Consider the following 18670-nt stretch of genomic DNA (forward strand, 5'->3'; position numbering starts at 1 on the left):
CTATCCAGAGGATGATGACTGTAGGGCAGGCGTAACTTTTTCCCACGGGAGACAGACAAAGTCATCTTGACTTATTTTTAGCATGAGTTCCAACACCGCAATGGGATAAATCAGTACTTTTGCATACAATGGGGCAATGCTTTTCTAGGATCAAAATGACCTAATGGCAGTCACTTGTCTAAGGGGTTAGATCTGAGTGAATAATGTCTTTTTGATCAAAATCTGACACATACGTATTTGTAAACAATTTTTAGTTTATAAACACAGTTGGGAGGTGGGGGGGGGGGGTGATTCATTGTGTGTTCTACAAGAGTTTGCACAGGCAGAGCCCCCCATCTCTTTTCCCCGCACCTTATCTTTATTGGCTCTCTGATTAGGACATTTGGGGTAAGGGCAAAGAAATCACTTGACTGACAAACTTTCCCCCATTCCAAAGACATAATGTAATATAAATTGTGATTAGTTTCCAAAGCACCCACATCTTTGCTTTAGGATGGTTATATTTATTATGTGGGGGAAAACACTGCTAACAAGATAATTAAACTCTTAACAAAATGTTGTTTTTAGGTAAGCTATCATACTGGTGAGATCCTTAGAGGTTGACAACTCTACGGTCTTTATGCATTTTCCATTGACAATAGAAAGAGAATGTGCAGTTTAGTGATGGCTGATGCTAGCTCGTGTGGGTGAAATAAAGAAAGAATAAACTGTAGGAATAAGTGGTAACACCTATTGTTATGTCATTATACCACAGACATGCTGGGACCTATGTACTAAGATCATATTTGAAAACTACTGCACCATATTCATCAGTTGGGGGAGGGGGAGGGGAATATTTGCTAAATCTGGTTCAATAGTTTTGCCATAAATTTGCTTCTGGGATTCTTTGATAAATGATGTTGGCACCTGCCGTTTTAAGTGTGAGATCCCGATTTTCTTTTTTAAGAGCGCGGCCCACTTAGGCTGGTTCTATAGTGCGGCCGCGTGCTACGCCGTGCACGCACACGGCAGTTATAGATGGCTGAGGTTAGTCAGCCCTGCTATACAAGGGCCGCGCACGTGCACGGCAGGGAGCGGGAAGCCGACAGACAGCGGGGAAGACAGAGAAAGTCATCTTTTCGTGTCGCTACCGGTGGTGTGTGTGTGTGTGTGTATATATTTGTGTGTCTGCATGTGTGTATGTATTTGTGTGTCTGCACAAATGTAATAAATATTTTATTTTTACCAATGTTTTTTTATTTAATATATAATAAATGACACATATATACATATACACACAAACACACAGTACCTTCACAGCTCACAGCATACACTCAAAAAACATGCGGCACGTGCACGCGCCTTCGAACAGGCACGCACGCACGGCCGCACACACTATGTAACAGCCCTTAAGTGTATGGTAGTCGCTGTGATGAAGATTAGGGGGATGTGAGTTATACAAAAATAATATGTCTGGATGGTCGACTGATGCAAAGTGCTATCTTATATATATATATATATATGATACGCGCACACGAGATACAGTAACTTTGTTATATATTTTTACTTAGGAGTGCCCATCTTTGATTTTTTTTTTTATATATATATATATATATATATATATATATATATATATATATATATATATATATATAATAGAAATAGTCGTGTTAGTCCAGTTGCGATACTGCAGAGTAAATGAGTACTATATATAAATATATTTAGCTATATTTAATATTCTGCTTGTTTATGTAGAGACAAATGTTTGTTACATAGGTTGAGTTGATGTTAATTTTATGTTATGAACTAAGTTACTTTATTTAAATATTAATTTAAAAAAATAGCTGTACAAAACTGAATGTAGCACCCTCCTTATGAAGGTGAATACACAGGAGAGTAAGTATAGAGATCTGCAGCCATGTACAGCAGCTTTGAGCACTGTTACCAAGGCAACGGGAACTTCCGGTCTAGCAACCGCTGTGGTGGAACCATAAAATAACCCGACATGAGACTCAGTCATGGCAGGTTTCAAGCGTCTCGTGACCAAGGCAACGGGAACTTCCGGTCTAGAAACCGCTGCAGTGGAACCATAAAATAACCCGACATGAGACTCAGTCATGGCAGGTTTCAAGCGTCTCGTGACCAAGGCAACGGGAACTTCCGGAATAAAGAAAAACAATAGTCGGGCATGGCGGGCACGGAGGACTTGAGCCGCTATTACACGGTGTTCACGGGGTCCTCGGAGCGGGACGGGATCTGCTGTAAGATATTCTGGAACTCGGTGATGCTGCAGCCGCCTCTCGAGTCCAGGCTGGTGTCAGGGGACATGGAGCAGAGGCTGAGGGCGGCCGGGGCCCCCACACTGCGTGAGTGATAAAGAGGGGAGGGGACAAAAAGAGAGATAAAGAGGGGAGGGGAGAGAGAGATGAAGAGAGGAGCGGGGGGGAAATAAAGAGAGCTGAAGAGAGGAGGGGGAATGGAGAGAAGCGGGGATGGACAGGAAGGAGGGGGAGAAGAGTGACATGGGGAGCAAAAAGGGTGACCTGGGGGGCTGTATTGGGCTATCTTTTTCCGGAGCGCAGGGTAGTACTGTCTCCTTGTCCTTTCCAGTCAACTGCTTTTTGTTGCGCTTATTAATACTGCCCCACTCCTCTTCTTACCCTTTGGGCTAGTGTTGTGTACGAGAGAAATGGGACACTGTTCATGAGCGCGCTGTCATCAAATAGCTGAAAGAAGAACTGCACTGGTGAAAAACGGAGAGTGGGCTGCCAGGGACCAGCAGGGCTTTCCCCAGGACCCTGGCTGATGGGCCAGTTCGACCCTGTGAGATCATACGGGGTGTCCACACGGTGTATTTAGTTTCATCATGTCCGCGCCTCTTTTAGCATGGACACCCTGTAGAAAAGGCGATTGCACAAGTAATGATCAGTGGAAGGGAGATGATAGAGAGGAGCAAGTGATGGATAGTAGATAACAGAGAGAGCTGCTACACCACACTATAGCCCTCATTTACAGTGTAAAACACTTGGCAAACCTCATGGCACATTTATTTAAATGGTCCTGAGCATGTGCTAGAGCTTGGCAAGAATAGGCTATCTGGGCCTGTAATTTCTAATCTTTATGACCCGTGGTTGAAGGGCCTAAAAAATTGTGATACTGTGCCTGACGACAACAACAAAAAAAATGTAACTTTATAAACCCTTTCCAGAGGGCGTTAAACATTGGGCTGAAGCTATTTGTGCTATGTTTTAAGATTCATACAATAAATACAAATATCACTTGTGAGCACATTCCCATGTCTTAGGCTGGGGCCATGGTGCCTTCGCCCGCGCGGAGGCTGTGAAGTGACCCGTGTTAAGCGAGTGCTTTCCCTGGCTATGGTGGACAGGGCGTTCCTAGGGGCATCAGGCGAACCGCTCACGTAACCGGCCTGTCGCACCAAGAAATCAGTCTCAACGGATTTCCTGCGCAATGCGCGCCCCCTCATGCTTCCGCACGCGGCCGCATGGACGCGATCACTGCCTTAAGGAAATCTGATCGCTCAGCATCTGCACGATCTGCGGCACCATGGCCCCAGCCTTAGGCTGCGTCCCATCTGGCGCTGAGCGTGCTGTGCGCTCGGCGCTTGCCTCTTTTACTTATTGCAGTCTTTATGTGGAAGTCTCTGCTCACACGGTGCACGCTCACCCAAACTTGGTGCTTGAGCAGACAAAAAAACTGACTTTGAAATGCGCTCAACTTACTCGATATGCCCCCCCCACCCGCGCTCTCAAAATAGGCAGTACACCCAGCACTCATGCTTAGAGAGTTGGTGACGTCACCGCTCTCAAGCATGAGCGTGGTCAGCAACCAGCAGGAACACAGCCTTAGGCTTTGGTCCCGCTGAGGCCGGCAGCGAGCGCGGCCGCGCTCCACCAGCTGCTTGCCTCCGGTCTGGATGTCCCCGCTGGCTCCTTCCGGCGTGGCTGACTGCGTGCTGTGACGCGTCAGCCAGCCGGAGCTACAAGGAGCTTGTGGTTTCGGCGAGTGCCACGTCACGTGACACGCAAGGCAGCCAATCCAATCCCCCCCCTCTGCTCCGATCCCCCCCCTCTGCTCCGATTCCCTCCCCCTCTGCTCCGATCCCCCCCTCTGCTCCGATCCCCCGTGTGTATTTGTGTGTGTGTGTGTGTGTGTGTGTGTGTGTGAGTGGCTGTGGGGCTGAGGGGCTGCAGTGCTGCGCTGTGGGGCTGTGTGATGGTCCCGCCCCCTCACGTCATGGCCGCGCCCCCCCACCCGTTTTGGCCATCCCCCCCCGCGCCGAAAAAATTCGCTGCAGATTGCGGTGCAGTGAATTGCACGCGCCGCCGGCAAGCAAGGCGGCCGTGCGGGCGCGTGCAGCGGGGCCTTAGCCTTAGACTGGTTTGAAACCCTGCTTTTCTCCTTTTATCTCATAGCATACAATGCTTCCAGTGCAGCTAGGGATTCTGGGTAATGACCTGCAAATGAGCACACGGTGTGTCACTCATCCATTTTAACATGAACCCCCTATAATTTTATGCCCGCCGTAATATAGTTTTTCAGCACAGCCTGGGTAAAAGAATTGCATAGCCAGTAAACCTACAATATTTTTGGTTAGATGAGGGAGGCTTTCTAAAAGAAACCAATTTTCATTAAATGGAACGGATTGTAAATAAAAAATAAAAAAGTATTGGTACTGTGGGGTTGCAAATTAAAAAGTAGTCTGGCTTATAACTGTCACATTCAACCACTGTTTGCTGTGCATGCACAATTCTTCTCAACCAAAATGCTGCCCCATAGACAAACTTCTCCAGCACTGACTGGTTCAATAACTCTATTCGCTACATAAAAAAGGCCTCAAGTTCTCAAAAATTACACATCGTCTGAAAGGGCCTTGTCAGGAAAATGTAAATTAAAAAATCAATACAAATGTGCTTTTACATATTGATCTGAGATAATGAATTTGTTTTGCATTTAATCTTTTAAAATAAAAAAAAAGCCCTAGAAAATTACCTTTATTAAGATCTCCCCCTCTGTCCGATTAATTCATTTTTTTAACCTAATTGTGCATTCTATAGTATTTAACATTTTAAAAAGTAGGATATATTATAAGCCTACTAATGGCATTTCCACTGGTATATCAGATGCTGCACACCATCTATTTAATCTCTTTCCTACTTTTAGTAATGGCTTGTGCAGAATAATGCAGTTATACATTATGCAGGCAGCCATCTTAAACTTGACCTACTTAAAATGCATGCTTATGTTTTTGTAACCCATTATTAAGGCACCAGTTTATTTTGTGCGAAGCTACTGTGACATGGAGGATTCTGCTTCATGCAAATGAATGGGACTATAATATTCCCCAACATGGGCAAGACGGCTCCACATCCATATCTAGAACAAGGACTTGCGTTCTGTCTCTTTCTGCACCTCGTGCCAGCTGCCCTCTGCTCCCCTGTCCCTACTACCTATGAAGCCTCATCTTCCTATATTAAAATCTGACATCCATAATGAAGGAATTTCAGTAACTCCTCAATAACATGGTTACCCTCTGCAGCTGCACTTACTCGCCCACTTAACCATGCTCTATGAACCAATGCACTTCCATGTACTCCTATGTCTATAAGTCTCCCCACGTATAGCTTAGATTGTAAGCTCTTTATGGGCACTTGCTCGTTTTTTTATAGGGCAAATCAGGCCCCCTACACTTCCATTTCTAGCATGCAGGACCTAAACGTGTCGTGATCGCTCCAAGAGCGTTCATGTGACATAGAAGTGGTGATGGTTGCGGACTGCTGATACTGTAATGGTTAAGGGATCAGCGCACTATAGAGGTTGAGGGGCAGGATATTTCTGTGCTGCCTCTATCACCCTGGGTGTCCACGTAATGCACCCCAATTTCCGGAGACCGATTTGTCACCAAAAAGTTGCGCTCCAGAATTCTTGGCTCTGTGCAACCTAACTCTCGGTGGATGGAGGTTATGTGTGAGTGTACAGGGGGGGAGGTGCAAAATATTTTTGCCCTGGGGTCCCCCATTCACTAGTTCTGACACTTTTGAAAAGTATATATACATCCTAAGTATCAGGCACTTCCAATTACATTCCCACTATTAATTGGAAGGGCGTTATCAGTAGAGATGGGATTCATTTAAATATACATTGGTATATCTCCCTGGGTACCTCAGGTGTGCTCCTTTTTCAGCACAGGCTATCTCCCTCATTTATTTGGAGGGAGGTTTGAGGGGATATATATATAAAACTGGAGACACTATTAAATTGAAAGTCCCGCTCCCAAACTCACAGATACCCAGCAAGCTCTAAGGAACTCCACAAAAAATACCACATAAAATGTGTGTGTGTGTGTGTGTGTGTGTGTGTGTGTGTGTGTGTGTGTGTGTTAATTGGAGTGCTAGTGGGCGTGGCTAAATTGTATACAACAAAAAAACAAAGAAGCCCCAAGCTACATCCAATATGACAAAAATACAAAGTGAAATACCTATATATCTCTTGAAAAAGGGTAATTTAGTTAACCCTTTGGCCAAAGCGCTATAAGCCTGCTAGCCACATCAAGGCATGACCATTAGCAGGTCCTAACACTAACTGATTAAAATTCTTATTTACTTCTATAATTAGAGGAAGAATTATCGCATTGGATCCCCCCAAATCGAATCTGAGTGTGGATTTTAATCCGTTGCTCGCATTGTGGATTCAATATGGAATCTGAGTTTGGATTCTAAAAAATCTGTCCAGATTGTATCAAACGGCGAATTCGGATTAATCCCTTCGGCTTTTTTAGTTCCCAAACGGAAAACTGATTTTTTTTTTTTTGATTTTTTTTTTAGGGGGATTAAATAAAATTTACAAATTCTTAAACTTCTATTATTTCTACAAATGGAACAATGGCCAGCGTGATGATGAAATAGGTTGCCCAAGAGTTTAGAATAAGGTTAAAAAGGTTTGTTGGGAGAATTTAAGTTACTTCTTAGCAACTTGTAACGTTAAATCATCCACAAAAAAAGTGTATCGGCCACAGAGACAAAGCCCAGAAAACTAGATTTCATGGGATGATGTGAAAATAACCTTACCTTCAATTTGTGGCAGAGTGCAGATCTGATATAGAACTAATAAAAAAGGCCCCAAATCAGATGTTTGAACCAAAATATGAAATTTTAATGGAATATGTCTGTCTTTTATCAGAAATATAAATGCTAAATCACAAATTTGAAACATCAGTGAGGCTGACACCAAATTAGTGAGAACCCACAGTTTGGTAAGACCACTCAAGACATGGGAATGTCAAACCCTATAGCAACTAAAGATCCCCTCTTGAATTAAGAAATACAATATAATTATCTACTTTTTTTTTTATATCTCTGTCTTTATGCAGCTAGGTGAATAGAATTAGGATAGAAGAAATGGCTCATTATAATTGAACTGCAGACTTTTAAGCCGCATCGAGGATAAGAAAGTTGGGAATCTATAGCTATGTGCATTGGTGTCTTTTTTTTACTTTTGCTCTAAATGAATGAGCTTCACAGAAAATCATGAACTAGCTGGATTTTGTTTGTATATTTATCTTGTACGGTTGCATTGATTATTATTCCCTTTTGATCAATGTATTTCTTTTCTTCTCATTCTTCTAGAAAAGAATATTGCTCACCAGGTTCCTTCAGAAGATCTCAGTAAGTATGAACTTCATGCTGTCACTGCTAATTCCCTCATCCTCTGTCATTAAAAAGACACTAGTTGAGAATCTCATAATGATGTTTATTTATTTATTTATAAAATATTTTACCAGGAAGTAATACATTGAGAGTTACCTCTCGTTTTCAAGTATGTCCTGGGCACAGAGTAAAACAAATAATACATGGTTACAAATACAGTTACATAAATGAACAAGGTATACATTATATACAAGACATTGCATGTACAGTTAAAGAAAATATATATTATGAGCGTATGAAACAGTTACAGACCAGATTAAAGTGTGAGACAGCCTTAGATTTGAAAGAACTTAAGCTGGTGGTGGATATGAGAGTCTCTGGTAGGTTGTTCCAGTTTTGGGGTGCACGGAAGGAGAAGGAGGAACGTCCGGATACTTTGTTGAGTCTTGGGACCATGAATAGTCTTTTGGAGTCTGATCTCAGGTGATAGGTACTGCATGTGGTAGGGGTGAGGAGCTTGTTCAGGTAGCTGGGTAGCTTGCCCAGAAAGTGTTTGAGGGTGAGACAGGAAAGGTGAACTTTGCGCCTAGACTCTAGTGATGACCAATCTAGTTCTTTGAGCATTTCGCAGTGATGTGTGTTGTAGTTGCATTGGAGAACAAAACGACAAATTGAATTGTAGAGGGTGTCAAGTTTGCTAAGGTGGGTTTGAGGAGCCGAGCCATATACTATGTCTCCATAGTCAATAAATGTTGTGAGTTATGCTGCAAAAAAACACCTTGTAGCTAATGCATTATACAGTAGACCAGGGGAGCACAAACGTTTTGAGCTGCGCCCCCCTGCCAGCTCGCTCTCGCGCCCCCCCCCCTTCGCTTGTATGCGGCGTCACGTGACCCCGTTTCCATGGAGATGGCCGTGTGACGTAGCCCCGCATGACACCGCCGTGTTGCCATGGCGATGGGTCACAGCGTCTGAATAAAGGTAAAGTTTTATTGTTGCAGAGGCCTCATGCGATCCCCCGGCATTTAATTTAAATGCCTCGGGGAAAAGCGCGGGACCTCTTCAAGTGCCCCCCAAAAAAAATTCAGCGCCCCCCACTTTGCGCACCGCTGCATTAAACAAAGTATTTTCACAACACAGCAAAATTTCTAACATATTTACAGTCTATTCTATTCTTCAAGATCAGCTTTTTGAAGCACATCACAGATCTGCTACTTAGTCCATTAGTCCAAACGTCTTATGAAGTGTACTAAATGTAATACCAGTCTGTTAGGCAGACAGTAGTACACTTCCTCAGCCATCAACAGGACCATCTGTACCAAGAGCAATCCAAGTGGGTGATTTTATTTTTATTTTTTAATATGGGGTTGAAGCAAAGAGTCTATGGAGCTAAACCCTGTTAATTTCAGCGCCGGGGGCTCCCTGATTCCAGAGATACCAACCTCCAAAAGGGGTACCGGTATCTCTGGTTTTTAAAGCTCCCGCGTCACGTGGGCCAATAGGTAGCCGCACGGATTACATCACGGCTTCCTATTGGCCCGCAGGGAGTGGGAGCTTTGAAAAGCGCCATTACTTGATCTCTACTAGCGGAGCGTTTACCGGCACCACCTACAAAGGTAAGTATCTGAGGAAGCAGGGGATACCCAGAGCTGAAATTAATGGGGTCCAGCTCATGAAACCCCCTGCTTCAAACCTATATAAAATGCAAACAAAATCATCCGCTTGGATTGCCTTTTAAACAGAAAGTGTTTGGGTGCGGCAATCTGCATAGGATAGGGCGTGTCCAAAGGAATTTCTTGGGGCTACCTCCATCCAGCATGAGTAGAGGAACTATAGTGGTACCTATTTTTATGTGCAAAATGTTGTAGTCTGGGAAAGGTCTTGATTCTGTGGCATGGGAAATCCATCTTATAATGATATGCATAGCTTCTCTCCTTCCTTAGCCTTCCTTCTGGCACTCTCCAAATCACGAGCAGTCATAGTCATTGCTCCTGCTGTCGTGGGACACGTGCTAGTGAAGCAGACACCATTGTCTCTGAATTGGGCGAGCAAGTTCAAGTGCAATGACATCTGCTACATTTATACATTCATTCAAAAAGTACGCTGTACATTCATTGTTTTGTGCTCAGTGGGCCTTGCTCAAAATAACGCAAATTCAACTCCAAAGTGACATTTTGGAAGCTCGATAAATAGATTAGTAATCCTGATATTATACATACTGTATAGGGTTGCCAGATAGATGACTTCTTCAAAAATACTGGACACAATGGTGAAATGTGCAACGTGCTAGAGACACACACTCACCCCTCTCAGCTCTCTCCGCTCTCTCCGCTCCATGCTGTTTCCTCCTCTCGCTGGCCCACCCCCAGGCTCCTGAAAGCTCCTCCTGATTGACTGCTACTCAGCAGCAGTCAATCAGAATGGAGAAAGCTGCCCAGCCCTCTAGCAACAGCCCTGCTCTGGGTAATCCTGTTGAACCCCCAAGCCGGTCAGGTCACTATGTCCAGAGAGGTAATATATGTCCAGTATTGCCTCTATTTTTTTTTTACTGGATAGAGTGTCTAAATACAGGACCACCCTTCAATAGTGGACACCTGGCAACCCTATAAAAAGATGCATTTAAAAAGGACCTAGGAGATGTAGTTTCCTATAGGTACTTCTCGCCTTATTATTATTATTATTATTCGCCTTATTATTATTATTATTATTATTAAACCAACAACTCCCAAAAAGAACTTTAGTGTCCCACAATTCTGCACCATTTATCTTTGCCGGGCTGGTACCTAATGTGAGTAAGATTTCTCACAGAGCAGTAGACGGGAACGTTATAGGGTAGCACCAGCCATGTATCCTTATTTGTAGTTTATTATGATTTATGTGTATATTTTTGTGTTGTAATAAAAAGCTGCTGAATTTAGCCCTCTGTTGAAGTGAGTGTCTGCATTTTCAGCACATCCCTGAATCCACCCTGTTACAGAGGGGTATTCAAAATTCTTAATATATTCCAATTATAAATATTGAATGTCACCGAGATTTAAGTCCTTAAACGAGCACTCGCGTTAGTTCTCTTTGGTCCCTAGACACTTTTTACTAAAACAGTTCTCAACAAGCCCTTACAGTCCATTTAAATGAATACAGCTTAGTAATGAGGGTCCAAAGAGCGATTCCATCCTTAAGTGTTATTTGTATTATCTAGATTTAATTATGAAGTTCAAATATATTCAGGACCTTACAGTGTAATGATAAAGAGTTTATAGTGGTAGAGATCATGTTCTCTACTTGGCTTTTGTCTAGTACAGTGCTTTTGTAACCTTTCTTTTTGTTTAAGGAACCCTATAATTATTTTGTGAAATTATGCACAATCCCAACCCTCTCTAATAATGCGCCTGAGATCAGATGCATTGTAAGGACCGCCGACCCTCTCTAATAGTGCCTGAGGTTTTTTGTTATTTTTGTGTGTTTTTTTTTTTTGTTTTTTCAATAGTTTGCTAACCTGTACAATATTTTATATTTTAGAGACTGATTATTTCATTCTGGAAGGCCAAAAAGAACAACATCTGGAACAGAAGGCCATTTATCTACAAAAGGTAAGATGGATTTGTGTATTATTTATTCCACAGCCAATTTATTTCTAACATATTACTGGACTAGCACTGAGCAACAGAGTATTTTAATAGATATTTGGATGGCAGAGAAAATGGTATTGTAGGTTGTTATGCATTTCATGTTTATGTACAATAGTAAATTACTACACAAAATACTTAATTTAAAAAACTTAGACCCATAACTTTAATGTCCTGACCAGACTGTTAAAGGAGCAATCCAAAAAATAAATGTTTTAAACAACTTATCAATGCAAAGGGAAACTCAAAACAACAAAAAATGTACAAATATATATTTTTTTTTAAAAACTCATCAAAAATGTATATTAATAAAATTCTCCAAGAAAGGAATAAAGAAAATAAGTTTTTCTATACTCCTTTTACACAGTTAAAATGAACAAATTGTAAGTGAAAGATCCCAATTTGAGTTCAAATCTTTATGTGAATGCTGGTGCAGGGCTGTTTTACTTCTCTCTTCACTGCCCATGTCCTCTCCAGGGTATGCTTTCTGCTCACCACCGTGCCTGCTGCTTACACAACACTGTAAAAGAACACTGTTTGCTACTCCACGGTGTGCAAACTGGGGGCGCAAGACTGACTGCGGGGGCGCGGGGTTTACAGAGGCCCCGTGCGCTTCCCGAAGGCACTTAAATTAAGTGCCGGGAAGCGGCGAAGGCCTCTGTAAACCTCACTTACCTTGGCTCCGGCGGCTTATTAGACGCGTCGCCATGGCAATGTGTCATCAAATTACGTCATGCCGCCGCCGCCGAGCTAAGAGGGGGGGGGGGGGGGCGGAGACAGGGGAACTTCCGGCAGGGGGGCGCATGGAAAAAAGTTTGCGCTCCCCTGCTCTACTCCATTGTCTACACCAGGGGTGAGCAAACTTTTTATGCCGAGCCCCCCTTTTTATCCATGAAATTTCTCGGGCCCCCCTGCCTGATGTAATCAAAATCCCATGAAAAAAAACCCTTTATTAAACGGTATACAATGTAAATACAAATATGTCTAAGGCCGCGCGTATAGTGCCCGCGACGTCACCCGTCGCCGCTAGCGAAAGTTGTATTTCGCTTTGCGGCGGCGGCGTGGGCGACCAGGCCATTGATTGGTTCAGGGGCTGTCACATGAGGCGACAGCCCCTTAAAAATCAAATATTGCCGGCTTCAAAAAATCACGTTGCCACGGCACGCTTACTATAAGCGCACGAGGCGGCGGCGACAATGCATTTGTTTTCGGGCGACGTCGCGTCGCCGGCACTATAAGCGCAGTCTAAATACTTACATACTTCAACAGCTCGCTCTTGCAAAATTAGGCTGCGTCCACGCTGCCGCTGAGAGCGGTGACATCACCAACTCTCCAAGCACGAGCGCAGGGTGTCCTGCATAATTTTGCAAGCACGAGCGGGGAAGTGTTTACACTTTTTTTTATTATTTTTGTACATTCATAGTATGATTGATATAGTGGCAGCCTACCCTCTCACATGAAGAGGATCGCAGCTAGGCAGGTTGCCAGCGGAGGAGAGCAGGACCACAGCGCTATTGTAGGTAGACACCGGAGGGAGGGGCGTTTGACATCACAGCGCTGGGGCGTGCTCCTCCGCGTACCTCCGAATCACGTGGCCCCACCTGCACTATTCTATTTGGCCGCCCGCGCGCGCACATCTTTTTCGCCTGCACAACCAGGTTTTTTTTCTGCACGCGCCCCGCCTAAATAATCTTGCGCCTGGGGCGTCCCCCCCTCAGTTTGTGCAACGCTGCATTCAATCACAACACCCACAACCAACACACACACTCAATCACAACACACACACACACAACACACACTCAAATCACAACCAACACAGCACACACTCAATCACTACACACACACAGTCACAACCAACACTCACATAATCACCACCAACACACACAACACTCAATCCCAACACCCACACCCACAGACAACCAACAGGCACAGCGCGCACACACACACACACATCCACACATATATACACACAAACACACACACACACACACACACACACACACAACAATCCATATATATATACACACAAACACACACACACACACATATATATAGATATACACACACACACATTCACATACTTTATATATACACACACACACACACACACACACATACACATACATATATAGATATACACACACACACACACATATATACACACACACACACATATATACACACACACACATACATATACATACAAAACACATACACACACATATACATATACACACACATACATATACACACACATTTCTACACACACATACATATACACACACATTTCTACACACACATACATATACACACACATTTCTACACACACATACATATACACACACATTTCTACACACACATACATATACACACACATTTCTACACACACACACACACACACACACACACACACACACACACACACGGTGGAGGGAGTAACTAAACCTGCTCCGGTCCCCCCATGTGCTGCTGAAAACGGGCGGGTAAAAGACAGGAGGAGGAGAAGGGATTGTCTGTGTGCAGGGAAGGCCCCGCCCCCTCTACAAGGCCCCGCCCCCTCTGCAAGACACAGCAGAGAACTGGAAGCAGCCTCTGCACGGAGCTTCTGGCACAGCTCTGCCCGCCCCCAGGTTTCCCCGCACGCAGCCTGCGCCCCCCCTACATAATCTTGCGCCCCCCCAAGGGGGCGCGCCCCCCAGTTTGCGCACCACTGGTCTACACAACGCTGCACCCGTCCCTGCCGTAAAGAATGGAACATGATGTCTTTGTTCAGATTGCGTTCACAGCTCTTATTCAATCTTAGGTGACCAACGACTGTCTAGTGCTCCAGGAAACTGAAGTGTACCAATATAATGAAATGTATATAAGCGTTGCTTGTAGGCAGGTTCAATGAGGGAGAAGGAGCGGCTCAGTGAGTAAAGACACTGACTGGCACTAAGTTTGGAGCAGAGGCACCTGGTTCAATTCCCGTGTCTGCTCCTTATCTCCCTGTGCCTCAGGCACCAAAAAACATAAATTGTAAGCTCCACGGGGCAAGTACTGTGTCTGCAAAATGTCTTTGTAAAGCGCTACGTAAAACTACAGAACAAACAAGAACAAACAATTATTATATAGCTGAACCCCCATATAAAGTTCAGGGTCTTCAGAGGTAGATGCTTACTTGCCTAAACGGAACCCAGGGTGAAGTGTGGTTTGTTCGGTCCTCGTTCCGTTCATGATGTGGAGTTGCCGTCACGATTGATTATAGGAGAAAGTGCCCCTTCGCGTGTGATGATTTTTTTTGTATTCTTTAAACATGTCCTAAATAAAGTCTTTTCTATTTTTCTATTCACTGAGTTCCTGTGAGATCTATTTCCAGATGTGACTCTGGACGATCCGGATTTTCTACTTCTTTATTCAGGCATTGTATATTCATTATTTGAATTGATTATATACCCTAGTGTACTAATATATATAAATATATATATATATATAGGCGGGGTTGCAGACCTGCCTAAGACATGCAGATGAGCATACAGTTGTATTTCCATTTGCTACATGCTTTGCTGTGGAGGGTTTTTGTCACTTTTTTTACTCACCATAACTTAACTCAGTATTATGGTAAACCCCATCCTTTATTGCTTCTTTGCATAGCCAGTTAACCAACACCGCACTGATGAGACCCATTAAGGTCGAAACAGCTGTCTGTGGGTGGGTTTTCTGGCTATGCATCTTAACCCTGGCTGTGCTCAAAGCTGTGACCATGCAGCAAGCTTAAGCCTATAGGGAACCATGTTAAAAATGGTTTTGAAGCAAAAAGTGGCACTGTGTGCTCATTTGCATGTCATTTCCCAGAATCCTTTGCTGCAATGGAAGTGCTGTGTGCTGGGTGATAATGGTGAAAGGCGGGGTTGCAGACCTGCCTAAGACATGCAAATGAGCATACAGTTGTATTTCCATTTGATATATATAAAAAAAATTTTTACATCTCAACACAAATTTGGACGCTACTACACATTTTGTATTTAATTGTTCCAACGTATAGTGTCTAGAAATAATGTTACTTTAGAGAAATTCATAGCACAAGACTTTCGCATTTGGTGGCACATTGTGATGTTAGAAAATTATAGCAAGAGCAAACACGTCCCGAGACGATTATGCATGACCAATGCTCCTACCTTTTTTTATTTTTTGGTTTTGAGAATCATGAGTTTGAGACACAGTGGAGATTGACATTAGATGAATATTCTTTCAGATTGATTTAATAATTCAACATAAAATGAAGGACAAATTGACTGCTGCAAAAGAGTTTGCTTATTTACAATCCAAACTACAGACACACGTATATGTAGACAACTTTAAAGATCTAGACTCTAAATTAGCACAGAGGATTAACATTTTAGAAAAGAACGTAATGTCGGTGAAACAGAACAAATCTGAAAAAGACAGCCTGGATTATGAGCACAATCAAGTTTACCTATGGCAGCATTAAACACCATTAGTCGTCGGGTACAGATATGCCTGACTATAATCTCCTTTCTCACAGTGTTTCATTTTCAGAGAATGATTCAAACACTTCCTCAACAGATGAGGCGCGGCTTCCCAGGAGGATTTTGTGGAATCCAGTTGGAAACTCCACATCACATCGTTTTTCAAAAAACGGAGAAGGCCTAGACTCAACAGGAAGAGGAAATCGATGGGGTCTGAAAAGGAGAAAATATTAAAGTTTGAGGATACCAACGTTAAAAAGACGAAAGTGCTGCTCAGCGTGGGAGGATTTTTTTCTTCTTGGATCTGCCCTATAAACAAGTAAATGAGTGATAATGTCCATTGGAGGCCACATGGCCACCAGTGTGGCTTCATAAAGGCACCAGAGTATTACATTGGTAGCAGCAGAGCTACATTTTATCTACATGCCTAGGAAACTGGCAATTTTCAGTTAGCAGAAACTGTAAATCATACGCTATAAACACACCAGAAACATGGATTATACAGTACACCCCAAACACACCCTAGAAGCTTGAGAAACCTGCAAGAAAAGGGGAATGAAGAGGAAAAAGCCCAGGAGCCGTTACTATAATGTACTGATTTATGACAATAATTTTATTTAGTTAATGGTCAGTCTATTTGGTGCAGAAGATAGCAGCGAGGAATGATGAAGAGGTCAGTGTTCGTTTCAGGCATCTTCAATCACTCCAGCTATTGGCAAGGCTTGAAAGGTTTATCAGAGATCTTTAAAACATGCGCAAAAGGGGATTTGAGACTGATAATCAATTTGTGCATTTTACTGTCATACGTCTAAAGACTAAAAAATAATAATGCAACTCTATCCAAAGATAACTTCTATGTCAAGATCTTTAATATTGTAGTTAACAGCAACAATAGCATATAGTTTAACAGTCAGTCAATTGTCGCCCCATATAACCCTTTGGACGACCTATAGACGTAGCTTCTACGTCATGGGCTCTGGCACGCCAGGGGCCTCGTGACGCAGTAGCACTGTCATCTTCCGGTTGTTTTTATAGGGGAGGTCACGTTCTGCGTTCCGATGAGGAACTGAAACGGAAGAAGGACGCCTCACCTTCTATTCTGTCATCGGCGACGGAGTGATCATGTGACCACTTCAGAGTGCCTATGGGACCATGGCACTGAAAAGGGCTACAAATGCAATTTCCTAAAAATATGGACATTACTCGTTTGATTGTTACAGAACATTTAACTCTGTCAGTGCCAGATGGGCCAGCAACACATTGCCTTTCAAATTGGCACTGAATAGGTAAAGCTTAGAAATATGCAAAATTTGGCCAAAATGCATTTGCAACATTTTTAGCATTTCTTTTCATTTGATTTCCTTGTGAAACGTTTCGCTAAGCCTTAAAGCCCTAAGAATGTGACACAATGATTCTTCGATTTCTTTCGCTTCCAGGAAATATCTCCAAAACGGTGAGCCAAACGTGAGGTGTGAGCCCTATGTATGGTCTCAGCATTAAAGCAATATCGTGTGTGGTTTTTTTTTGTTGTTTTTTTTAATCGGTTCTATACTATGAGAAAATACTTGTACCATTTAAAAAAAAAGCACTCTGAATGACATTGATGTATTATAATGTAACAAGCATTTTTTGTTTCTATAGCAACCATTTACAAAGTCACATCCCCTTCTGAAACAGGCTCTGGCACACCCCTTTTTGAGCCCTGCCCTCTCTCTAGCAGTGAACCAATTTTGACCAATTGTGGCAATCTAGTGACTGCCTAGTCACATGAGCTTCCCCACAGAACTTTGCATCTTTGGTCCTCTGCTGCTGCACTGACAGCCATTTCGTGAACCCCCGAGCCGAATCTTCACTGATCAATAACAGGAGAACAGATCGATCAGCAACTTAGTTAATTACTTATCATTGTATTGAAAGGGGGTGGGGGAAACGGCAGCTTTGATTGCTGCTTCAAGTGGATCTAGCAGTTTTTAGAGAGTTTTGTAAGTTGGCATGTTAAGAGAAATTGCAATGCACATTGACTTCATGCTCGGCTGAAAAGGGGAAAATTTAGCTTGGTTTGCAACATTTGACATTTAATGCTTCATTTTGGCATTGGGTGGAAACTTTGCATATAACATATACATGATTTTTATACCGGGTGGCCAATCTGTGGTCTGTAGGCCACAACGGCATTTGGAATGGCCTGTGTGCTGATATTCCGTGATCAGTTGCTCCGGAGGGCTGGAGCGCTACCAGTTTCCTCCACTGGTAGCCGGGGCCTCTGTGCACTGCGGGGCCCAGCTCTCTTCACCTGCAGGGCCATTCCCCCTGTCGGTGCACCCAGCAGGCACCGGAAGTCGGACACAACTTTTGCATGTGCCTATAGTGCGCTATGTCCCTGCTGCACGGCAAAGGAGGCCTCCATACATCCCCCAAAGTAAAATTCTTAGAGGGTGGGGGTGGCGGGGGGGGTATTGAGAGAATGGAGGAGGGGAGTAGAACGGGGGTTGGGGGGTATTTTGAGCGAGAGAGGAGGAGGGGGTTGGGGGGGCAGTAGGACAGTGCCCCGCTAACAGATTTGTACCCATTTATTGGCACGACTAAAAAAAGGGTTGGCCACCCATGCTTTATTCATTTGTGCTGGGGAGGATAATAGGTTTTGTTTCTGCTATAAACATTTATATAAAAAGGAGTTGCTGGGTCATTACACAGGATAAAAAACAAATAGGTAGCGCTATATCCTAGTGTGTAGGCAGCCTGTGATATATCCCTGAACCCCAGTCAGGTATTGAACAGTACAAAAAAATATATCAATGGCGCTCTGCACTAAGACATTAAAAACATATATTATATAGTAATGGAAATATACAACCAGTGGCGTGGATGTTTCTCCTGGGAATGGAAGTTCCACAAATGATGGGATACCATGTAAGGGAAAAAAATTCACAAC

General features: G+C 43.3%; 1 protein-coding gene across 3 annotated transcripts in view; it reads left to right on the forward strand.

Moving 5' to 3' along the window:
- The first annotated feature begins 2040 nt into the window (after positions 1–2040).
- The window catches only part of HOATZ (HOATZ cilia and flagella associated protein), a 47239-nt gene continuing 30609 nt past the window's right edge, over positions 2041–18670 (forward strand). Inside the window, exons 1-3 of one of the 3 annotated variants that reach the window (XM_075604387.1) lie at positions 2041–2345; positions 7626–7664; positions 11163–11233. In XM_075604387.1, the coding sequence (XP_075460502.1) occupies positions 2168–2345; positions 7626–7664; positions 11163–11233 (288 nt within the window). In that variant the 5' untranslated portion in view covers positions 2041–2167. The remainder of the gene's footprint in view (positions 2346–7625; positions 7665–11162; positions 11234–18670) is intronic. The other 2 variants (XM_075604385.1, XM_075604386.1) reach the window with 2 other exon arrangements.

This window comes from Ascaphus truei, chromosome 6 (genome assembly GCF_040206685.1).
Source record: "Ascaphus truei isolate aAscTru1 chromosome 6, aAscTru1.hap1, whole genome shotgun sequence".
NCBI lineage: Eukaryota > Metazoa > Chordata > Amphibia > Anura > Ascaphidae > Ascaphus > Ascaphus truei.